Raw genomic sequence first — 25,482 nt, forward strand, 5'->3', positions numbered from 1 at the left:
GAGAAAGTTTAGCGCATAAATTGGCCAATTTAAATGTACCTTGTAGCCACGTTAAGGCATTTCTTGTATACAAGGTCCTAGCAATGCCTTTCCTCTCTGAGAATAAAGTCTTTATCTGAATGGGAACCTAAAAGGGAGTCCTCTCTTTGACTAAAAATCTCTCTCTCTGTGGAGGGGTAGTGGACCTACTGTGATTAAAAACACCTGTGGCTAAAAGGAGGAGTGCTCAGTCAGAAGGCTAATCCGGTTCCCATTCAGATGAAGACTTTATTTTCAGAGAGGAAAGGCATTGCTAGGACCTTGTATACGAGAAATGCCTTAGCTTGGCTACAAGGTACACATAAATTGGCCAATTTATGCGCTAAACTTTCTCAATTTTTCATATTTCTAGTGCAGTAATGCAATTCAATTTTCATGTTTGCAGGTTTTGGCACCACAGTGTGCTGCCTTATTTATTTGGCATTATATGACTTTGTCATACGCCATTTAATTTTTCATTTGCAGATTTGAATTGTATATTTAATAGTGATATGCTATGTACTGCATTACTTTTCTCAAGGGCTGGACTAACTCTGTCTTATCTCTTCTACAATTGCTAAATCTTCCTTCTTATCTCCTTCTGAGCACTTTTGACTACCTATGGTATAGTATACTGTACATCCACACTCATATGCTACATACCCTTTATACTATATCTCACCATGTTGGGTTGCCAATATCCCTTTAAATTTTCACATTCCAGGGGACATCTTTATGTATCTATTGAAGTTATAACCCTCCAGCCACCACCAGAATTGCATACAAGTGTAAGTCAGAATAAATGCTAAAGAGTGGAAAGCAGCAAAAGCCAAGATTACGACTTTCAAAACTGATGCTTAGAAGAGTTGTACTCCGGTACTATGGGATAAAAAGCCCTCTGGAGGAAACCCACCAAATAATTTTTTCTAGTGGCTGGAAAACACAAATTTGTACAGTACAGTTGACATAGCACTCTTCTGTGTAAAGAGTGCTATGTGGACCTTTTTGTGGAGGTGAGAAGACCTGTGAATATTGTTTAATTTCTGATAGAAGTTCAGAGCTAGACTTTGTTCTGTTCAGGTAAGCCCCACAGTGACATACCTGTGAATGGATCCCTCAGGGGTTTCATCACTTCATTTGGAGAGTTAGATGGAAACCCCAGTGTAAGTGCTCAGCGTAGAGCGCACAATAAATGTGATCCAAAACGTTATGTAAAAATGTTCCCAATAAAAACCATCAACTAAATCCACAAAAAAACAACAAGTCCCCACTCAGATCCATCATTTGTTAACCAAAATATAGAGGCTTCTAAGTTTTTGGTAACACAATGGTTCTGAAAAAGCAAAATGGCTCCCCCTCCCCAAGAAAATCCAGTGGATTCTGCGCTCCCATATCTAACTGACCCCTCCTTCTAAGCCACACAATGTACCCAAACCACATTTAGTGTCCACATGTTTGGCATTACTGTAGTGAGGAGAGCTGGCTTAAATTTTTGAGGTGCGTGTCTCCAGAAGCACAAGCTGGGCACAAAAATGTACTGGGCACTACAATGGCAAATTTACAATTTTCTCTAAGCAACATCCATTGCTGCTTGTTGCTGGAAAACACCCATAGAGTCAAAATGGTCACTACACCTGTCAAAAAATTGCCAGAGGGGTGCAATTTCCAAAATAGGGTCACTTGAGGGATGATTCTCCTGTTCCGGCACTTGAGGACTCTGTATATAGAGTTCACAAACTATTCTATGAAAATCTGTGCTCCCAGTGTCAAATAGTGCTCTGTCCCTCCTGAGACTCACCATGTGGCCAAACAATACTGTACAGCCATGTATGGGATATTGCCACGTTCAGTAGAAATTGTGGGACAAATTTTGGTGCCATTTTTACCAATTTCCCAGTGTGAAAATTTTAAATTTGGGCCTAAAACAACATCTTTATGATACAAATGTAATTGTTTCTTCATATTCCAATGGTATAAAGTTTCTGTGACCTGATGTCAATATGATCTCTGCACCAGTAGATGAATTCATTCAACAAGCTATTCAACACGAATAAAGCATGTCTATTGGAACAAGAGCAGTCCGTATCGGTTTCCGTGCTGTTATGGTAATATATTTTTCATGAAACCATATGAAAGAAGAAAGAGTTGGTTGGCACAGAACGTACTTCAATTGTTCATATATAACTGTTGCTGCTATGGAGCATAAGTATCCGGGGGTTAATGCTCACTTCGGAAGATCGGGCGGTGCACAGCCGTGGAAGACAACACATCCAAAATGCAGCAACGTAATAGAAAAGAAAAGGCAGCACTCACCCTTTTATGCTTCCGTTGTAAAATTGCTTTAATCCATGACGATCAGACTTAACAAACAAATGCGGAATAGGCTAAGGCATCAGAGTGGAGAGGGAGCGGTGAAGACAAGACAGACGACGGCCGTTTCGCTCTTACGAGCTTCTACGGGTCCATGTGCTGTGCAGGCAACGTCATTTCCTTTATCAGGTAAGAGACGCACCACGTGCTGAATAAATATATACATAATTAAAATCAACAACACAATCTTTTAACAATTTCTTTCGGATTTAGATGAAGATGGCCATATCTAATTTGTCGTTTAACCCCCAGGGACCCTGGGCGTTAGTTTTGAGGATCCACCTCGCTTCGCACTGAAGGAGTAGTTTATTATGATCTCCTCCATGCTGCGGGAACCTGACCACTTCCAACCCCGCAAATTTTAGCTGATTAGGATCTCCTCCATGCATTTCTTGAATATGTTTAATTAAACGAACACGTCCCTTCCCTGTGAGCACTGAATTGTAATGCTCACGGACGCGAACCATTAGGGGCCTAATTGTTTTCCCTATATAGAACTTATTGCAAGGGCAGAGAATCACATACACAACAAATTTAGTTTTACACGTAATGAAGTCTCTAACGGAATGAATTACTGTGCCTATTTTTAAAGGATTTTTGGTATTGTGCAAATGGCACATACTGCAGTTCCCACATTTAAAATTTCCCTGTGGACGTGACTTTTTTATCCAATCAGGATTATCCAGTGCTCACAGGGAAGGGACGTGTTCGTTTAATTAAACATATTCAAGAAATGGATGGAGGAGATCCTAATCAGCTAAAATTTGCGGGGTTGGAAGTGGTCAGGTTCCCGCAGCATGGAGGAGATCATAATAAACTACTCCTTCAGTGCGAAGCGAGGTGGATCCTCAAAACTAACGCCCAGGGTCCCTGGGGGTTAAACGACAAATTAGATATGGCCATCTTCATCTAAATCCGAAAGAAATTGTTAAAAGATTGTGTTGTTGATTTTAATTATGTATATATTTATTCAGCACGTGGTGCGTCTCTTACCTGATAAAGGAAATGACGTTGCCTGCACAGCACATGGACCCGTAGAAGCTCGTAAGAGCGAAACGGCCGTCGTCTGTCTTGTCTTCACCGCTCCCTCTCCACTCTGATGCCTTAGCCTATTCCGCATTTGTTTGTTAAGTCTGATCGTCATGGATTAAAGCAATTTTTACAACGGAAGCATAAAAGGGTGAGTGCTGCCTTTTCTTTTCTATTACGTTGCTGCATTTTGGATGTGTTGTCTTCCACGGCTGTGCACCGCCCGATCTTCCGAAGTGAGCATTAACCCCCGGATACTTATGCTCCATAGCAGCAACAGTTATATATGAACAATTGAAGTACGTTCTGTGCCAACCAACTCTTTCTTCTTTCATATGGTTTCACGAAATATATGTAAACTTTCTAAGGTTTGAGCACGAAGGACTTGTCTTAATATACGTTGCACTGCATAATGCAGTCTGAAATAATGGAGGAATCTACAGCAAATGGGGACATGCCTAGCGGTTTAATGGCGGGCAGAGAGGGAGCAGGAGAATTTTTTTCGGATTGTAATCACAAGGATGAACTAGAACTTATAAGCACTAAATCTTTGGAAACTAAAGTTCAAATGTTGGCAGAAAAAGAAATCCGTCTGTTTTGGACAATTAAGTCTTTGAAATCCTATATGGAATGTAACCGAGTCCCGCGAGGGTTAAGGGTCTTTAAAGATATCTCACAGTTTAAAGAAGATGCGGCTTTTCAAAAAGCATGGGAGCAAATACACTTGCAATGTTCCCAAGATTTACTTAAACTGGTCATTTTCCAGAATGAAAAAGACTATGCACAATTATGTGAGCAATTAGAAAAATCTAAATGTGAATTATCCTCTCGGGTTAATGGAGAATCATATAAGATCTTTGAGAAAAAACTAGAAAAGAAATTGGTACTAGTGCAAATGGATACAAAAGAGAAAAAGAAAGAAAAATTCCTTAGGGATAAACGTGATTTTGACTCTGGTCAAATTTTCACATGGAACAAAAATAATAACATGAGAAAGACCTTTGCGAGATATCGGTCGCGGAAACCCACTAAACATCAAAAAAATTATCGTGATGGGTGGATTACTGATTCCGACTCCAGTGCTACTGAAGATATGAGTGAAGATCGCCCTGTGATACCCTCCACAAGTGCGGGAATGGTTGCGCCCCCAAATTCACAGATCCCTTTAGGGGGAAGAAAACAAGACGGGGGGGGGAGAAGGAAGCGTGCAAAGAAAATGAAAGCAGGTGTCCTGGAGACGATAACCGTTTCAACGGATGAAGTCCAAGAGGACAGTTCATTGCAAATATTGAACTTGTCCAGCAGAACCTTGACGGAAAATGAAATTGGGGTTTTGTCACGAGGGATTAATTTTTGTTTATCTGAGGACTTTGATTTAAGCGATTTCAAAATTGATTTGTTTAGAGGTGTCAGGAAATTGCATCTCCATAAATTCTTTATTAAAAGCAAAGAAAGTAGTATTACACCGGTTTCCACTGATGTCCCGGTGGGAGTGGGGCCCCTCGGCTTCATGGTGGATCCAATATGGGACCAAAGAGATATTGACGTAACCAATTTATTGTCCAGTTTAGATGAATCCAATCAAGAGGGGTTGGGATTAAGTCAAAATGTCGAGACTCAGTATGTTCCGGGTCCGTTCATGGGAGGAGTTAAATCCAATTGGATGCCCCCAATATCCCCTGGAAATAATATAGATCTATTCCAAGATCTGGTTATCAAAGATATAGAAGCCCTATTGTATCAACAGGCGCATCAAAATATACCTCCGCAAGAATTAAAAGCTTTAAGAGACATACAAAAATGGAACGATGTTGTCATCCGTAGAGCGGATAAGGGGGGCAACATCGTTATTCTTGATAAAAAGTACTACATAGAGGAAGCTTTGTCTCAGCTTAATGACTCCAACACGTATGTAGTGCTGGAACGAAATCCTACCAATGATATCAAAATAAAATTAAGAACATTCTTGCGCAGATATGTAGAGATGGGCACTTTAACAAGAACAAGGGCAGAAAAATTAATCCCTGAATTCCCCCATTATGCCAACTGGTACAGTATCCCAAAAATCCACAAAAATGCGAGACAGCCTCCGGGCCGCCCAATAGTATCAGGGAAAAATTCTATCACCGAACCTTTGTCCCAATTTCTCGATTGGCTTCTTAAGCCATTATTGATGGAGATACCCTCTTTTGTTAAAGATTCGGGGGACTTTTTGTTGACACTTAAAGATCTAATTTGGCAACCCACCTTTTCGCTAGTCTCAATTGACATTGTCAATTTATACACCCGTATACCACATCAAAAAGGCTTGGAGGCTATAAAGCGCATTCTAATGAATACGGAGAAGGATGAGAATTTCATTTCATTCATTCTAGAGGGGTTGGATTTTGTACTTACCAACAACACCTTTAAATTCCTAAACAAGTGGTATTCCCAGCGGGTCGGTACCGCGATGGGTACTCCGGTGGCGTGCGTCTTTGCGAACCTGTTTCTCGCAGCGTTTGAGGAGAGGCACGTCACCGGATCCCGAAATCCTTTTCTGAGTCACATACGAATGTACCTGCGATTCGCAGATGATGTGTTTATGGTATGGGATGGCGATGAATCGAGTTTTAATGAATTTGTGACATTTCTAAATAATAGCAACGAGGATAATATGTTATTCACATCTGTCTTCGGAGGCAAATCCCTAGAGTTTTTGGACGTGAAAGTTGAAATTCAGGAAGGGACAATTACCACCAAGGCCCATAGAAAAGAAACAGCGACCAATAACGTACTACATTTTCAAAGTGCGCATCCCCACCATACAAAAAGTAGCATTCCGTATAGCCAGATGGTACGTTTGAGAAAACTGAATAGTAACGATGAAGGCTATAAAAATCAGGTACGGGATTTAAAGTCGCGTTTCAGCAGCAGAGGGTACCCCAAGCATATTTTGCAACAGGCCGAATCACGGGCAGCAAATCTTTCCCAATTAGATCTTCTGAAAAAAGGAAGAAATAGAAAAAGAAAAAAAACTAACGGAAGTGATAATGAAAAGAGAGAAGGGGTTTTTACCTTTATCTTTAAACATAGCCCGCTAGATAATGAGATATATTCGGTGATACGAAAAACAGCACATGGACCCGTAGAAGCTCGTAAGAGCGAAACGGCCGTCGTCTGTCTTGTCTTCACCGCTCCCTCTCCACTCTGATGCCTTAGCCTATTCCGCATTTGTTTGTTAAGTCTGATCGTCATGGATTAAAGCAATTTTTACAACGGAAGCATAAAAGGGTGAGTGCTGCCTTTTCTTTTCTAATATATTTTTCAATTCCATAGGACTTTGTTGCCACATGCTATATCTATCAACATCCATTTAGGTATCTTCTAAATATGCGCTATATGAACAAAGGTATTGAGACTCCTACACATAACAAGAAGTTTTAGAACATCCTGTTGTAAATTTATCAACATTATGGAGTTGGTTCTTCATCGAAGGGTTTCTAAAAAAAATTAGGAACGTGTCTAAGAATGTTTGCCAATTCATCTAGAAGAACATGTGTGAAGTAATAAACAGATGTTGAGCGAATGTGCCTGGCCTTCAATGTCCATTCTAGTTCATCCAATTGGGCTGAGGTCTGGGCTCTGTGTAGCCAGTCAAGTTCTTAATGCACCTTGAATGTTGAATTGTGACACAGTCATGGGAAACAAACAAGGGCCCAAACTGCACCAACAAAAGTGGAAGCTACAATTACCCAAAATGTCTCGGTATGCTGAATCTTTAAGATTTCCCTTCACTGGAATGACAACCAAAAAGTATTATTCTTTCTCCATCAAACTTTACAGCTGGCACAGTGCAGTCAGGTGGATAGTGTCCTAGCATTTGCAAAACCCAGACTCATCCATCACATGCCAGATAGAGAAGTGTAATCCGTTACTCCATAGAACAAGTTTCCACTGCTTTAGAGTCTAGTTGTCATGGCTTTACACCACTCCATCTGACTTTCGGCAATATGCTTGGTGATGCAAGGCGTGCATGGAACTAATCATCCATGCCATGCTCATACAGAAACCCATGTCAGGATATTCTTGAGGCAATTTTTGTTTTTATTTGAAACTCTGTAATTATTGAGTCAGCAGAGCTTTGGTGACATTTTTACACTGTGCACCTCAGCACTTCCTTGCTGTTCTGTAACTGTATGTTGTCAAACACTTGGTGGCCAAGTTATCATGGTTGATAAAAGCTCCACTTTTCAAAAATACAACTTACAGAGGATTATGGAATAAATTTCATAAACTGACTTTTTACAATGGTGGCAACCAACTACAGGACTGTATACAAAGTAGTTTCTTGAAATTCAACACAATGTACCACTTTTATTGACAACTGCAGTCAGCATTATTCAACCCCTTCATGACACTTGTGCTTAGTAGAGCATCTTATTGCTGTTATGATCTTCTGCAAACACGATGCACAGCCAGATAGCAGACATCTGGCAACATTCCTGAGGAGTCTTAGACCAGTTCTCATAGGCATTGATTGGCCTTCAGGTTTTCGAATACTCTTGGGTTCCTTAGTCGTATAGTTTTAAGGTTGAAAGAAGACACAAATCCCTTGAATTAAACCTATAGGCCTAGGGTTTACATGTAGAGGAAGGAAAAATCTCCATCAGGGAAATGCAAATTACACCAAATTAGGAGAAAAATAAAATCCAAACTACAAATACAGCAAACAGAGTTAGTTCCTCGTATCAAGGTCCAATCATAAGTTCTAGAACACATAAGCTATAATGTTACACTTTTCCACTGCCTTCTTCATAGCCAAAGAATCTTTCTGGACTTCTTCTGAAACCAAGTGTTGTTAAATTTTGAATTATGCTAGGGATCATTGTATTGTTTAGAATGCCAAAATCAAAATTCAGTTTGGTATATAAAACACTGTTTGTACTGCCTTAATATTAAAGGAGTTTCCTGGTTTTGAAAAACCCCTGGCACTAGTTTGTTTGAAAAAACCCTTGTCCCAGGGCTTTGCTCCCAGTTTCTGTTAATGTCTGCTGCCTTGACGCGATTTTGACAGCATACCACGAGAGAGAGAGGGGCAAGATCACATCATCTGGTCACTCGAAATCCGGCACTGATTAGAACTGGTTCACTATCTTATGGAGCTCTCCATTCTGAATTGCCTCAGCTGTTCAGTGTTGGCCTCTCCCCTATGGTTTATAAGCTCACCACTGGCATTTGGGAGATGTCAGAGATAGTTCTACTTCCTGGTTAGGTGTTAGAGAAGAAATTCAGTGTTTGGAGAGTTGCTCAGGAGATTACTGTGTGGAGCTGGTTTGCATGTTTATCCTCATCTCATATTTGGCTTCTCCTACCTATCCCTCCCCTATGTCCACTCTGTTGATTTTAGAGTACTTTTGCAGTTTTCTTTCAATACAGTCTGTCTACCCTTGTCTGTCCATGTGGATATACAATTGAGCCTTACACCTTCCTGTGTGGGGGAGTAATCAGATAAGGTTAAAGATAGGAACATAGCAAAGTATCCATTTTCCAAAGTAGTCTGGGGGACAGGGATATACTAGGGGCACCCTAGTTCAAGGGATCAGGTAAGTCACTCTGCTTCATTTGATGGCTTGAGCCGCGGACCTCACTGATTAGTAGCAGCTCTGTTGATGTGACATCAGCTCTGCAGATAATAGCAGACTCAGGGAGCAATGTTAAAGATTCAGAGGTGGCTCCCGTCAAATAATGAGTTGCAAGAGCATATCCAACTATAGAATACACGGCTCTATTGAATAACACAATCAAATGTTTGGAAGCGGTCTGTACTCCATCGGACACATAGTGGGTACAAAGGAACCACTAATGTTAATGGTAACTGCGCTATTAAACTGTAAAGCGCTACGGAATATGTTGGCGCCATATCAATAAAGATTATTATTATTATTACATAGGTTGAAAAAAGACCTAGGTCCATAAAGTTGAACCTTTCTGAAAGGTAGTCCTGATATTAGTGGCTGAAATAGATTTACCTCTTCCTTTTTCCCTCCCCTTATGTGTCAGTGTCTGGTCTTGTCATTGTCAAGGTATAATGCCTGCTGCAGGATAAGGGTTCTTCAGTGTTGAGTTCATTTTCTGTTATTGATAGATTACCACGTCAAACTAAGATGTAATGTTTCAAAATACTTTGAGTATTTTCTATTTCTCTATGTTGTCTTTCGGTAACTTTATATTTGAAAAATTAAATAAAACACAGTTATAAAAAAAAAAAAGATTCAGGCTATGTGCACACGTAGGAAATGTGGTGCAGAATTTTCTGCACTAAATCTGCATCTGCAGATTTGATGCAGTTTCTGTGCAGTTTCTATGCAGTTTTTATGCAGTTTCTATGCAGTTTCTGCGCAGATTCTATGCAGTTTCTATGCAGTTTCTGCGCAGATTCTATGCAGTTTCTGTGCAGTTTCTCTGCAGATTCTATGCAGTTTCTGCGCAGATTCTATGCAGTTTCTGTGCAGTTTCTGTGCAGTACAATGTAAATCAATGGGAAAAAAAAAAAAGCTGTGCACATGGTGCAGAAAAATCTGCAGCAGAAACGCTGCAGAACTGCACAAAAGAAGCGACGTGCACTTCTTTGAAATCTGCAGCGTTTCTGCGCAGATTTTTCTGCACCATGTGCACAGCTTTTTTTTTTTCCCATTGATTTACATTGTACTGTAAATCACAGTGCAGTTCTGCAGCGTTTCTGCAGCAGAAAAATCTGCTGCAGTTCTGCACCAATTCTGCACTAAATCTGCATCGTGTGCACATACCCTCAGAGGTGGATCGGGGAGGGCAAGTAAAGCTCAGTTTGTTGATTTTTAAAACAAAGTGCTCCGAGTACAGAGGTTTTCTGAAACATTTTAACCCCTTTTGCCTGAATTCCTGGCATAATACATAGCTGCATTGCAGAGATGCTGTATAGGAGGTAACTGAAAGTAGAAATCCCATGTTGAAATTTGGCATCATCTTAATCTCAATCACCTGCGGAATAAAGTTATTTTATCACAAAACCAATGAGAACATGGTTTATTTTTTCCACTTTTTGCCTTTTTAGTTATTTTCTTTTTACATTTGCACACCATAGTACATGAATTCTTATCATCATCATTCACTGATCTAAAGAGCATTTCCTTACTTTTGATGACATATCACTTTGATGGTAACTTATATATTTGGTATAATCCATGTATTAAATTTAAGTTTTAAAAAAAAATGTCTACCACCCAGTGTGCGCTAATTGAGGGTTATAAAGTGCTGATGTGTTGGTAAAATATTTTGAACAAACAGAACATAATTATGACTTAGCTTGTATGTGAGTTTTTTTGATGTTCAAAAAGACTTGATCTCCTATTAAAACATTTCTCACATTCTGGGCATGAATATGGTTTCTCTCCTGTATGACTTCTTTGATGTCTAACGAGATCTACTTTACCCCTGTAACATTTCCCACATTCTAAGCATGAATATGGCTTCTCCCCTGTGTGGCTTCTCTGATGTATAACAAAGGCTGATTTATGGCTAAAGCACTTTCCACATTCTGAACATGAAAATGGTTTCTCCCCCGTGTGAATTCTCTGATGTATTGCAAGAGTTGATTTCTGTTTAAAACATTTTCCGCAATCCAAACATGAATGTGGCTTCTCCCCTGTGTGAGTTTTTTGATGTTCAACAAGATTTGATCTTCGATTAAAACATTTTCCACATTCTGGGCATGAAAATGGTTTCTCCCCTGTGTGACTTCTTTGATGTTTAATTACATCAAATTTAGCCTTAAAGCATTTCCCACATTCCGAGCATGAAAAGGGCTTCTCTTCTGTATGGGTTCTCTGATGTGTAACAAGATTAGATTTGTGGTTAAAGCATTTCCCACACACAGGGCATAAAAATGGTTTCTCTCCTGTGTGAATTCTCTGATGTGTAACAAGATCTGATTTCCGTTTAAAAGATACCCCACATTCTGAACATGAAACTGAAAAGGGCTTCTTCCTTGTGTGAATTCGATGATGTCTAATAAGATCTGATTTCTGGTTGAAAAGTTTTCCACATTCTGAGCATGAAAACGGCTTCTCACCAGTGTGAATTCTTTGATGAACAGCAAGAGTTGACTTCCATGTAAAACATTTCCCACAATCTAAACATGAATATGGCTTCTCTCCTGTATGAATTCTATGATGCTCAACCAGATTTGATTTCCGATTAAAATTTTTCCCACATTCTGAACATGAGTATGGCTTCTCCCCTGTGTGAATTCTCTGATGTATAGCAAGATCTGATTTATAGTTAAAATATTTCCAGCATTGTGAACATGAAAAAGGCTTCTCCCCTGTGGAAGCTCTTCGCTCTTTACCACCACTTCTGTAACTTTTACTTTGCTTAACATTCTTTGATAGATCTGAAGATAGCATCTGTTGACCAAATGATAAGTCAATGCTGTGAAGGGCTGAGGGTACATCTGAAACAATGACATGCTCTTCATATATATCTGGTGTGATAGCATGATCTCCTGATTTACAATCTGAGGATATCAGATAGTCCTCCGAGTTCCTGTTAAAGAAACCTGCCAAGAATAAAATAAATTTATTTGCAAAAAAATAAGTTATTTTATGTTGTTAAGGCCATTGTGATTTTATAACATTTCTATATAAAATAGCAAAATTAAGTAATTGACTAAAACCTGTGATGGGAAAAAAAGATCTCAATCTCTCAATTGAGCAAGACTGGATAGACAATGATATTAGGACACCAGCTGGTTTTCTAGCAGTTTTCCGCTTTCAGTAGGGACACCTAAATACACTTTTGCACAGTGCTGACCACAGGGGATAAATACACACATATTTGGTATCGCCGAGTTCAGAATCGCCCGATCTATCAATAATAAAAAAAGAATGAACCCAATAACTAAAACCGCAAAAAAGAAAAAAAAAAAAAAAGCCAGAATTAGGTTTTTTGGTCACTGCTACATTTTAATAAAAGGCGATCAAAACATTGTATCTACACCAAAATTGTATAAAAAAAAAAACCTTCAGCTCAGCAAGCAAAAAATTAGCCCTCACCAGCCCCAGATCACGAAAAATGGAGATGCTACATGTCTAGGAAAATGGCACAATTTTTTAATAAACTTTGAAAAAAGTCTGTATTCAGCTGCGAAGTTTAGAAGTCGAGGAAAAAGTGGGGAATGTGCTCTGGAATTGGTGCTCTAGGTAACTGTGTTATTTTCTACAGAGACGAGGCCTGGCTGGAAGAAGCGATTTGCGGTCTGTGCTGGTTGAAGAAAAGCAAAGATGAAAGACTTCAACTAGAGACGTCACCGGAGAGTCAGTGTATATCTGTACACTGACAAGATACACTGTATACTGCGTACAGAGCCCCTGTGTATAACATAACTGGTGATCCCTGTATTACCTGTACACTATATACAGAGCTCCTGTGTATAAAGTCACTGGCTATCTCTGTATTACCTGTACACTGACTCTATATACAGAGTTCATGTGCATAAAGTCACTGGTGATCACTATATTCTCTGTATATAGTGTGAGTGTACAGGTCTCCTTTGAATAACGTCACTGGTGGTCACTGCATTACCTGCACACTATATACAGAGCTCCTGTGTATAAAGTCACTGGCGATCTCTGTATTACCTGTACACTGACACTATATACAGAGTTCATGTGCATAAAGTCACTGGTGATCACTGTATTCTCTGTATATAGTGTCAGTGTACAGGTCTCCTTTGAATAATGTCACTGGATTACCTGTACACTATATACAGTGCTCCTGTGTATAAAGTCACTGGTGATCTCTGTATTAACTGAACTCTGACACTATATACGGAGCTACTGTGTATAATGTCACCAGTGATCACTGTATTATCTGTACATACACTATATACAGAGCTCCCTTGTATAATGTCACTGGTGATCCCTGTATTATCTGTACACTATATACAGAGCTCCTATGTATAATGTCACTGGTGATCACTATTACCTGTACACTGACACTATATACAGAGCTTCTGTGTATAATGGCACTCATGGTAATATTAGTATTCTGGGTTTTTTATCAGTATTGTAGTATCCGGTCACTATTTGGTGGTAATATGTGGTTTAGGCATTACGTGATGGTATTTATTCCTTGTATGTGGCATTATTCAGTTACTATGTGATGGTAATATGTGATCTGGTCATGGTGTGGCAATATTTGTTCCTTGCATGTGGCATTATTCTGTCACTATGTGGTGGTAATATGTGATCTGGTCATGGTGTGGCAGTATTTGCTCCTTGTATGTGGATCATTCAGTCACTATGTGGTGGTAATATGTGGTATGACCATGGTGTGATAGTATTTGTCCCTTTTATGTGGTATCATTAGTCATTTTAAAAAATGTATGTGACACATCCTAAAGAAAAATAAATACAAATATACCTAAACAGAGTATTAGATATTTTAAGAAATGTTTAATAGGTTAGAGTAGAGTAAGGCCTGGCCAAAACAGTTTACCTTGTCGTGGTGGCTGCTTAAAAAATCTTTTGGCCAAAACAAAAGCTGCTGGCTATGTATGTGGTATGGTGTTCGATGGGAACTGTTAATGTGTAATTGGTCAGGACATGTGGAGCCCCGAAATTCTTGGTGGCAGCTCTGAATGACCGCCCAACCTGATTTTCACAGGAGATTCACCATGACAGGCACAGGGTCTTCTGCAGACCTCTAGCTGTCATGACAACCTATGGGCACCCCCTGAACATGTGACAGGGGTGCTGATGGGCGGGATTTGTGACACACTTCTGGCTGGCATATGCTAGGATTTTTAGTTGGTTAACAGGTATGGGTGGACCTCCGATAGGGAAAGACGTGGGTTCAGCACCAGAGCCCGCATCAGAGTTAGGGACACGGCTGAGGACGTAAATATATGTCATATGTCACGACAGGGCTAAGGCCACCTAAATCGAAAACTGCTTTTGGAAACCATAAATATACAGGTAAAAATGTAACACAAACTGTAGTAGCTGGTGACTAAGAAGAATCTGTGACTTCTCTGCATTTAGTGGTTACTACTCACCTATGTATTCATAAGTAGGAATCTCCTCTTTACACCACTCATCCCCCCTCACATATGTCTCTGTAGTATTAATATGGGTTAGATCTTCACCCTGAAACAAATATTGTAAAAGTCACAGACAGATGGAGAAGTCACATCTATGATCAGCTCTAATCCTGCCATCTCCACTGCTCTCATTGCCCAAGTATAAGACATAATACTGGTGAATAAAGCAACACTGAACACAAGACCTTCACTCTCGTCTACGCATCAAAGGGGAGATCTCATGACACCTTCTCTCCATCTACCTGATGATCCTGAGGAACATGGGGATCTTCAGGTTTACAATCCTGTGGAAGAAGAGGAGGAAGGGGACATCTCTCTGGTGTTGTCCTCTTACTGGATAGATCTGTAACAAACACATACAGGGACTGAATTCATTCTTTACATACAGATAATTATAGGCCGTGTGTATTTAGTCCTGTCTATTACCTGGTGATGTGAGGGGCTGGGGAACCTCCATCATGACGTCCATGTACAGATCTTTGCGTCCTTCCAAATACTCCCACTCCTCCATGGAGAAATAGACGGCGACATCCTGACACCTTATAGGAACCTGACACATACAACGATACAGTCATCCCCCGATCCCTTCATAGCGTTACTGTATAATGTCCCAGCATTCCCAGCAGTGTCACCTCTCCAGTCAGCAGCTCAACCATCTTGTAGGCGAGTTCTAGAATCTTCCGGTCATTGAAGTCCTCATGTATCAGGTGAGGTGGAGGCCTTGTGATTGGGCTCAGGGGTCTTCCCCATCCCTCAGACACAGGGTCCTGACAGTGCTCACTAGAGGTCTTCTTCACCACTGTGTAATCCTGATTATGGAAAGACACATTAATAAATCTCACTACAGACATTTCCAGAGTCCTCACCTCTCCAGTTCTGTCCATCTGTTATTCCCATAGATAAGAATGATGTAATGTGACGTCATCAGAATCTCTCACCTCTCCAGTAAGCCGGAAGAGGATCTCCAGGGTGAGGTGTACTATCCTCTCCGCCATCTTGTCTCTGTCCATATCCATCATTGAAGGGTAAATCGGGAAAACTGTGCAGCAGATATCAACTAAGATCTTAGTAAGAACCTGAATGAATTGAAAGAATACTTAAAATTACTAGATTTATGATACCAGTACAAAGCTAAAATCTGGTAGATGCTTATGCGAAACGCACGTCAGAGGGATCTTGCGTGCATCTGACCATTATTTTTTATAGCTGGTAATCTTTACATGGGGACTTATTTCAATAAAGATTACATGCAGTATGTTGGTTTATCCGGAATCACTTTATAGCAATGAATTTCATCGTATTTATTTAATATAAGTGGTTTGTTACGGAGTATATTCATACCAATTTTTTTATTTTAAATAATTAATATGAAATACATTGCTATAAAGTAGTTCCAGATAAAGCAAAACATATTGCATGTAATCCATATTGAAATAAGTCCACAAATAAATATTACCAGTTATCAAGAATAATGGTCAGATGCACACAAGATACCTCTGATGCGTGTTTCATGTAACCTTCTGCCTTGAGGGGTACCCAGTATGTTTTGATTTATCTGGGATGACTTTATAGCAATGCATCTCATATTAATTATTTAATATAAGTGGTTTGTTATTGTGCATATTTATACACAAAAAAGTGTTTTATGAACTTGCACTTTATACACTACTCAAAAAAATAAAGGGAACACTTAAACAACAGAATATAACTCCAAGTAAATCAAACTACTGTAAAATCAAACTGTCCACTTAGGAAGCAACACTGTTTGACAATAAATTTCACATGCTGTTGTGCAAATGGAATAGACAACAGATGGAAATTATTGGCAATTATCAAGACACACTCAATAAAGGAGTGGTTCTGCAGGTGGGGACCACAGACCACATCTCAGTACCAATGCTTTCTGGCTGATGTTTTGGTCACTTTTGAATGTTGGTTGTGCTTTCACACTCGTGGTAGCATGAGACGGGCTCTACAACCCACACAAGTGGCTCAGGTAGTGCAGCTCATCCAGGATGGCACATCAATGTGAGCTGTGACAAGGTTTGCTGTGTCTGTCAGGTCAGTGTAGTGTCCAGAGGCTGAAGGCGCTACCAGGAGACAGGCCAGTACCCCAAGAGATGTGGAGGTGCTGCAGGGGGGCAACAACCCAGCAGAAGGACCGCTACCTCAGCCTTTGTGCAAGGAGGAACAGGAGGAACACTGCCAGAGCCCTGTAAAATGACCTCCAGCAGGGCACAAATGTTCACGTGTCTGCACAAATGGTTAGAAACTGACTCCATGAGGATGGTCTGAGTGCCCAAAGTCCACAGATGGGGGTTGTGCTCACAGCCAAATACCGTGCAGGACGGTTGGCATTTGCCACAGAACACATGGTGTGGGGTGGCATTTCTTTGGAGGACCGCACAGCCCTCCATGTGCTTGCCAGAGGTAGCCTGACTGCCAGTAGGTACCGAGATGAGATCCTCAGACCCCTTGTGAGACCATATGCTGGTGCGCTGGGTTCCTCCTAATGCAGGGCAATGCCAGACCTCATGTGGCTGGAGTGTGTCAGCAGTTCCTGCAAGATGAAAGCATTGAAGCTATGGACTGGCTCGCCCGTTCCCCAGACCTGAATCCGATTGAACACATCTGGGACATCATGTCTTGCACCATCCACCAAAGTCACATTGCACTTTAGACTGTCCAGGAGTTGGCGGATGCTTTAGTCCAGTGTTATGATCTGGTGACCTTGGAGCCGCATGAAACTTTCTCTGGAGTCGGTGGAACCTGTACTGACCGCAAATCCTGAACTAACACCGCAACTAGAAGTAGCCGTGGGGTGTGCCTAACATACCCTAGACACCTCGACACAGCCGGAGGACTAAATACCCCTATAGATGGAAATAGGAATGCTACCTTGCATCAGAGCAGACCCCCAAAGGATAGGCAGCCCCCCACGAATAATGACTGTGAGTAGGAGAAGAATAGACACACGCAGGTAGAAAACAGGATTTAGCAAAAGAGGCCACTCTAGCTAAATAGGAAAGGATAGGACAGATTACTAGGCGGTCAGTATTAAAACCCTTCTAAAAATATCCACAGCAGATAATACAAAAAGTTCCACAATCTAACTAAGACATGGAATGTATATCTGCCACTCCAGAGAATCCAACAAGACTGAGAAAATACTGACACAATCTAAGCTAGACAAGAAAACGCAAAGAATAGCACTGAATTGTGAAGCACACAACATGTGTGCCACAGGAAAAAAAAACCAGACACTTATCTTTGCTGATTTGGCAGAAAGGCAGGAGGAACCAGGCAGAGGTCCTACACCTCCCAACAACAATTGACAACTGGCAAGGACTAATGAATCCTGCACGCCTAAATACCCCAGTCAGAACTGCAATCAGCAGATACACCTGACCAGGACTGCAACTCAGGGGCGACTGCATTACCACCTACAACCACCGGAGGGAGCCCAAAAGCAGAATTCACAACAGTCCAGGTCTGGGAGGAGATCCCTCAGGAGACCATCTGCCGCCTCATTAGGAGGATGCCCAGGCATTGTAGGGAGATCATACAGGAATGTGGAGGCCACACACACTACTGAGCATCATTTCCTTGTCTTGAGGCATTTCCACTGAAGTTGGGTCAGCCTGTAACTTCGTTTTCCACTTTGATTTTGAGCATCATTCCAACTCCAGACCTCCGTGGGATATTAGTTGTGATTCACGTTGATCATTTTTAGGTTTTATTGTTCTCAACACATTCCACTATGTAATGAATAAATATTTACAACTGGAATATTTCAATCAGTGATATCTAGGATGTGGGATTTTAGTGTAACCTTTATTTTTTTGAGCAGTGTATGTTAAAGTAACTATTAACCAGTGCTGTGGAGTTGGTAAGCCAAACTGCCAGCTCCAACTCCAACTTCCCTGACTCCTGACTCCACAGCACTTAGCATGTACATAAAGTGTAGCACAGATTCATCTCAACTAAAAGCCGACATCCTTAGATCAGGAATAGAACAGACATTTATAGGACATTTCATACGTTTTCCAAATTATGAAAATATTTACAGTCAGCAATAGTATGGTCTGTATGACCCACTTCTAAATACTCTCAATTAATATGTCCGACTAGCAAGGAGAGAGGTTATAATTTAAAACAAACTTTTAATCTAATAATGTAAAAACCTGGATAAAACATACAACCCCCCCCCAAAAAAAAAAACCAAACAAAAAAAACCAAAAAACACACACACTGATAAAGTGCATGTGCGAAAAAGTTACCAGTGCTCAATAAGAAATGGTTTGATCTCAACACTGTTGTAAAGTTTCACTGCAGGTTGCAGGTATACAGGAGTATGGTAAATGACCTTGTAGGCAGATGGCGGGGGCGACATTTCTAAAGTTAAGGATTCCTGTATTGGCACTGCAGGTAACATCAACACGTACCAGGCTCTTATTTTACAGGCTCTAACAACATCAGTTGGACCTGACATAGGAACCCTTAGCTTTCCCACATACTATTTTACTCCTCTGATGAATCCCCCAAAGCAGGAGGAAAAGCATAGGGAGACTATGACCAATCTGGTGGGTACATCTTAGTAGCCTTACTTGGAGACTGTTCTTGTAAGGGCAGGAGCAATGCATGGGCACGACAGGGGATATTAGAAATTTTGCCCCCCTCTGCCTACATGGTCATCTTCCATGTCGTTTATAAAGGCTGATTACCAGAACCAAACAGTCCAGTGTATGGCTTTCAGGAGTGTGGTTTACAGAACAAAAGGAATAGAACTATTACATTTTATATTTAATTCACAATGATAGGCAGTGTTTATAAAAAAAAAATATATACCAAATATTTTCAAAGGGGGACAAAACAATACAGCATATTCAGTTACTTAAAATAAGCAGGATTAACAAAAGAATTTAGTAAACCCTGGTCACAGAGATGGCTCAAAGATTAGCAAAGGAGAGTACTTAGATTCTGAACATGGCTCATGCATACCTGGATTCATATCTCTCTGCATGGAACACAGATCATAATTCGCCTTGTCCTTTTATCAGCACCTAAGCTACACCCACACACCTCCCCTTGGTGAAGCAAAACAGGTCAGGTCATGGGACATGGGTTCAGTTTTAGAAAACTATGATGTTCCCAAGATTCACAGTATCTTCACACCTGACGATTACGAGACTTTGATATCGCCATCATATTTTATTGGGATTTTACCTTTCAATAGTTCGGAAACATGGGATGGCTGTTGTCAGCTATCTAGGCACTATTGATTTAGGGCTGGTTCGCATGTGGCACAGTTATGAAAAAATATGCATATTCTTTCCCGATTAGTCCTGAAGTTGAAAATGTATGTCCCATCAATATGTAATCCATACAAACCCCAATATTCATAAGTGCACATTGGAGACACAAAGTCTGGAGTGAGTTCTTTCATCATAGCAGTTTATCCTGGAGAAGAGCCTTTAATCAAACAAACCCCAGACTCCATATCTATTCCCACAATATATATCCTGTCGTACTTATTTGGGTCACCGCAGGCAGTCCCAACCTCAAAGGGGATTTTAACCTCTTTGCGACAATTTAGGACACCCTCCCTTTGATGTGGGCTCTGGCAGTGACCCCAAACACACCTCCAAGCTGTGTAAGGGCTTTTTGACCAAGAAGGAGAGTGATGGGGTGCTACGCCAGATGACCTGGCCTCCACAGTCACCAGACCTGAACCCAGTCGAGATGGTTTGGGGTGAGCTGGACCGCAGAGTGAAGGCAAAAGGGCCAACAAGTGCCAAGCATCTCTGGGAACTCCTTCAAGATTGTTGAAAGACCATTCCCGGTGACTACCTCTTGAAGCTCATCAAGAGACTGCCAAGAGTGTGCAAAGCAGTCATCAAAGCAAAAGGTGGCTACTTTGAAGAACCTAGAATATAAGACATAATTTCAGTTGTTTCACACTTTTTTGTTAAAGGGAACCTGTCACCCCCCTCAGGCGTTTGTAACTAAAAGAGTCACCTTGTGCAGCACAAATGCTGCATTCTGACAAGGTGGCTCTTTTAGTTATGATGCCTGCATACGCTGAAATAATCACTTATAAAATGTGCCCCCTCTTACCCTGAAATCGCCAGGGAGGCGGGCCTTTCCTTCCTAATCAGACGCAGCACAGCCGTCACTCCGGGCGCCGCCTCCTCTTGCTGCATTATCGTCCCCGGCGCCTGCGCATTAAGTTTTTTTTCGGGCGTGAACAGTTGCGCTGCCCTTTGTACTTACAGTGCAGGCGCCTGGGATGATAATGCAGCAAGAGGAGGCGGTGCCCGGCGCGCACAGGCCTGGAGTGACGGCTGTGCTGCGTCTGATTAGGAAGGAAAGGCCCGCCTCCCTGGCGATTTCAGGGTAAGAGGGGGCACATTTTATAAGTGATTATTTCAGCGTGTGCAGGCATCATAACTAAAAGAGCCACCTTGTCAGAATGCAGCATTTGTGCTGCACAAGGTGGCTCTTTTACTGTAGTTACAAACGCCTGAGGGGGGTGACAGGTTCCCTTTAAGTATATAATTCCACATGTGTTAATTCATAGTTTTGATGCCTTCAGTGTGAATGTACAATTTTCATAGTCATGAAAAAACAGAAAAATCTTTAAATGAGGTGTGTCCAAACTTTTGGTCTGTACTAATATATTATATATATATATTCTTCTAAGGTCCACTTTCGTCTGTCACAGAAAACCCGCATCGCTGACTGGTCGCGGACGGCCAGCTGCGACCAATCAGGCTTAGTCCGGCCGCGAACTGACCCCTCCCTACTCTCCTCCAGTCAATTCCTAGTATTTCACCCCATCCCGGACCAACTTTTTACTATTGACGCTGCCTATGCAGCCTCAATAGTAAAAAGATATAATGTTAAAAATAATAATAAAGTCGTGCTATTCTCACCTTCCGGCGTCCACCGAAGCTGTCCCACTCTTCGCGATGCGGCCGGCAGCTTCCGTTCCCAGTGATGCATTGCAAAATTACCCAGATGACTTAGCGGTCTCATCTGGGTAATTTCGCAATGCATCACTGGGAATGGAAGCAGCCGGCCGCATCGTGAAGAGAGGGACAGCTTCGGTGGACGTCGGAAGGTGAGTATATTTTAACAGTGATATGGTGCCCACACTGCTATATACTACGTGGGCTGTTATATACTATGTGGGCTGTGCTATATACTACGTGGCTGTGCTGTATACTACGTGGGCCGTGTTGTATACTACGTGGGCCGTGTTGTATACTACGTGGGCCGTGTTGTATACTACGTGGGCCGTGTTGTATACTACGTGGGCCGTGTTGTATACTACGTGGGCCGTGTTGTATACTACGTGGGCCGTGTTGTATACTACGTGGGCCGTGTTGTATACTACGTGGGCCGTGTTGTATACTACGTGGGCCGTGTTGTATACTACGTGGGCCGTGTTGTATACTACGTGGGCCGTGTTGTATACTACGTGGGCCGTGTTGTATACTACGTGGGCCGTGTTGTATACTACGTGGGCCGTGTTGTATACTACGTGGCTGTGCTGTATACTACGTGGCTGTGCTATATACTACGTGGCTGTGCTATATACTACGTGGCTGTGCTATATACTACGTGGCTGTGCTATATACTACGTGGCTGTGCTATATACTACGTGGCTGTGCTATATACTACGTGGCTGTGCTATATACTACGTGGCTGTGCTATATACTACGTGGCTGTGCTATATACTACGTGGCTGTGCTATATACTACGTGGCTGTGCTATATACTACGTGGCTGTGCTATATACTACGTGGCTGTGCTATATCCTGCGCCCCGAACCCCCGACATCCTGCGACTAATCAGCAACAGGCGCAGTCTGGCCGCGAACTGGCGCTGGACTTGAACCACGCTTCTCTGATTGGCTAGCCGGGCGCGACCAATCAGCGATATTGGCGCGGAATTTAACTCCCACTCACAGCGTGACGTACATATATTACAGACATATTCTAGAATACCCGATGCATTAGAATCGGGCCACCACCTCGTATAATATATTTATTATATTCAAATCACTTCCCTTTCGCCCCATTCAAAAAATAAAAACAAAACAAACATACACATATTTGCTATCGCCGTGTTCAGAATCACCTGATCTATCAATATAAAAAAAGATCGTATCCAGCACCGACCTCCACCCGCAGAGCCACACTCCACATAGAGAATAATGAGGCCTCCAGCACCGACCTCCACCCGCAGAGCCGCACTCCACATAGAGAATAATGGAGCCTCCAGCACCGACCTCCACCCGCAGAGCCGCACTCCACATAGAGAATAATGGGGCCTCCAGCACCGACCTCCACCCGCAGAGCCGCACTCCACATAGAGAATAATGGAGCCTCCAGCACCGACCACCACCCGCAGAGCCGCACTCCACATAGAGAATAATGGAGCCTCCAGCACCGACCTCCACCCGCAGAGCCGCACTCCACATAGAGAATAATGGAGCCTCCAGCACCGACCTCCACCCGCAGAGCCGCACTCCACATAGAGAATAATGGAGCCTCCAGCACCGACCTCCACCCGCAGAGCCGCACTCCACATAGAGAATAATGGAGCCTCCAGCACCGACCTCCACCCGCAGAGCCGCACTCCACATAGAGAATAATGGAGCCTCCAGCACCGACCTCCAACCACAGAGCCGCACTCCACATAGAGAATAATGGAGCCTCCAGCACCGACCTCCACCCGCAGAGCCGCACTCCACATAGAGAATAATGGAGCCTCCAGCACCGACCTCCACCCACAGAGCCGCACTCCACATAGAGAATAATGGAGCCTCCAGCACCGACCTCCACCCACAGAGCCGCACTCCACATAGAGAATAACGGAGCCTCCAGCACCGACCTCCACCCGCAGAGCCGCACTCCACATAGAGAATAATGGAGCCTCCAGCACCGACCTCCACCCACAGAGCCGCACTCCACATAGAGAATAATGGAGCCTCCAGCACCGACCTCCACCCACAGAGCCGCACTCCACATAGAGAATAATGGAGCCTCCAGCACCGACCTCCACCCGCAGAGCCGCACTCTACATAGAGAATAATGGAGCCTCCAGCACCGACCTCCACCCGCAGAGCCGCACTCCACATAGAGAATAATGGAGCCTCCAGCACCGACCTCCACCCACAGAGCCGCACTCCACATAGAGAATAATGGAACCTCCAGCACCGACCTCCACCTGCAGAGCCGCACTCCACATAGAGAATAATGGAGCCTCCAGCACCGACCTCCACCCGCAGAGCCGCACTCCACATAGAGAATAATGGAGCCTCCAGCACCGACCTCCACCCACAGAGCCGCACTCCACATAGAGAATAATGGAGCCTCCAGCACCGACCTCCACCCGCAGAGCCGCACTCCACATAGAGAATAATGGGGCCTCCAGCACCGACCTCCACCCGCAGAGCCGCACTCCACAGAGAATAATGGAGCCTCCAGCACCGACCTCCACCCGCAGAGCCGCACTCCACATAGAGAATAATGGAGCCTCCAGCACCGACCTCCACCCGCAGAGCCGCACTCCACATAGAGAATAATGGAGCCTCCAGCACCGACCTCCACCCGCAGAGCCGCACTCCACATAGAGAATAATGGGGCCTCCAGCACCGACCTCCACCCGCAGAGCCGCACTCCACATAGAGAATAATGGAGCCTCCAGCACCGACCTCCACCCGCAGAGCCGCACTCCACATAGAGAATAATGGAGCCTCCAGCACTTACCTTCACCTGCAGAGCCGCACTCCACATAGAGAATAATGGAGCCTCCAGCACCGACCTCCACCCGCAGAGCCGCACTCCATATAGAGAATAATGAAGCCTCCAGCACCGACCTCCACCCGCAGAGCCGCACTCCACATAGAGAATAATGGGGCCTCCAGCACCGACCTCCACCCGCAGAGCCGCACTCCACAGAGAATAATGGAGCCTCCAGCACCGACCTCCACCCGCAGAGCCGCACTCCACATAGAGAATAATGGAGCCTCCAGCACCGACCTCCACCCGCAGAGCCGCACTCCACATAGAGAATAATGGAGCCTCCAGCACCGACCTCCACCCGCAGAGCCGCACTCCACATAGAGAATAATGGAGCCTCCAGCACTTACCTTCACCTGCAGAGCCGCACATATATGGCTGTTTCTCACTGCACACAGGACCTGTGATGAGGTCACAGGAGGGGAGGAGTCAGGGGTCACATGATCAGGGGCCTCAGTGTATGCAGGACTCTGCTGTGCTGGTTGTCATGGTGCTGGATGAGGGGAAGTTTCTGTGTGGGGTCAGGAGGGGTTTACAGTGTGGATGCAGCAGAGCCGTGTGTGTACTAGGTGGACGGAGCGGAGCCGCGTGTGTAGGAGGCTTATGGAGCGGAGCCGTGTGTGTATGAGGTGTACGGAGCCCAGCCGCGTGCTTATGAGGTAAACCCGTGACAGCCTCCCACGTAAGAGTGACTATCATAGAAGACTGGACTGATTGTCAGGCATGGCAAGATGAACCAAATTATTCATCTCTAGCCAATATGTGTTTTTATGATGTCCACTGACGAACTTTAGTCCACAGACTATTTTAAGTTTGCAGCCAGTCACTTTTTGCTGGGGATTTCTTCTCAGAGTTGGAGACCACAGACATTTATCAACTATCCTGTGCAAAATTGCTAAATGTCTATTGTGCGTAGCCCATTGAACCTCTTGCTGCACCTTAATGCTATTAGTGATGAAAGAACGTCCTGGGGTAAGGTTATCGGAGCATGCTCGGGTGCTAGCCAAGTGACTTCAGCGTGCTAAAAAATATATCTTAGTCCCCGGCGCTTGCATGCCTCAGTGGTTTGACAGTTGCAATAAACAGGCTATCCAGTATGTTTCCCAGCACCACCGTCTTCCACATGGTCCAGTCT

At 43.1% G+C, this 25,482-nt stretch overlaps 1 protein-coding gene across 1 annotated transcript; it reads right to left on the reverse strand.

Moving 5' to 3' along the window:
- Positions 1 to 10,213: 10,213 nt before the first annotated feature.
- Positions 10,214 to 24,689, reverse strand: LOC143768010 (uncharacterized). The gene is made up of 7 exons (XM_077256632.1): positions 24,315 to 24,689; positions 15,475 to 15,612; positions 15,169 to 15,345; positions 14,963 to 15,086; positions 14,779 to 14,879; positions 14,492 to 14,582; positions 10,214 to 11,992 (listed from the first exon to the last, which is right to left on the reverse strand). The coding sequence occupies exons 1-7, from the start codon at positions 24,612 to 24,614 to the stop codon at positions 10,737 to 10,739; spliced, it is 2,187 nt and encodes a 728-aa protein (XP_077112747.1). The 5' UTR covers positions 24,615 to 24,689; the 3' UTR covers positions 10,214 to 10,736.
- Positions 24,690 to 25,482: the final 793 nt, after the last annotated feature.

Source organism: Ranitomeya variabilis, chromosome 4 (assembly GCF_051348905.1).
Source record: "Ranitomeya variabilis isolate aRanVar5 chromosome 4, aRanVar5.hap1, whole genome shotgun sequence".
In the NCBI taxonomy this organism is placed as follows: Eukaryota; Metazoa; Chordata; class Amphibia; order Anura; family Dendrobatidae; genus Ranitomeya; species Ranitomeya variabilis.

What these genes read in the sequence shown, in the direction of transcription:
- LOC143768010 (XM_077256632.1), bottom strand. Translation starts at nt 24,614, where the DNA reads ATGTGGAGTGCGGCTCTGCGGGTGGAGGTCGGTGCTGGAGGCTCCATT. An exon ending in TCTTCCGGCTTACTGGAGAG is followed by an intron (nt 15,346 to 15,474) that starts GTGAGAGATTCT and finishes TTCCATAATCAG; the next exon opens with GATTACACAGTGGTGAAGAA. An exon ending in TCCTACTTATGAATACATAG is followed by an intron (nt 11,993 to 14,491) that starts GTGAGTAGTAAC and finishes TATTCTTGGCAG; the next exon opens with GTTTCTTTAACAGGAACTCG.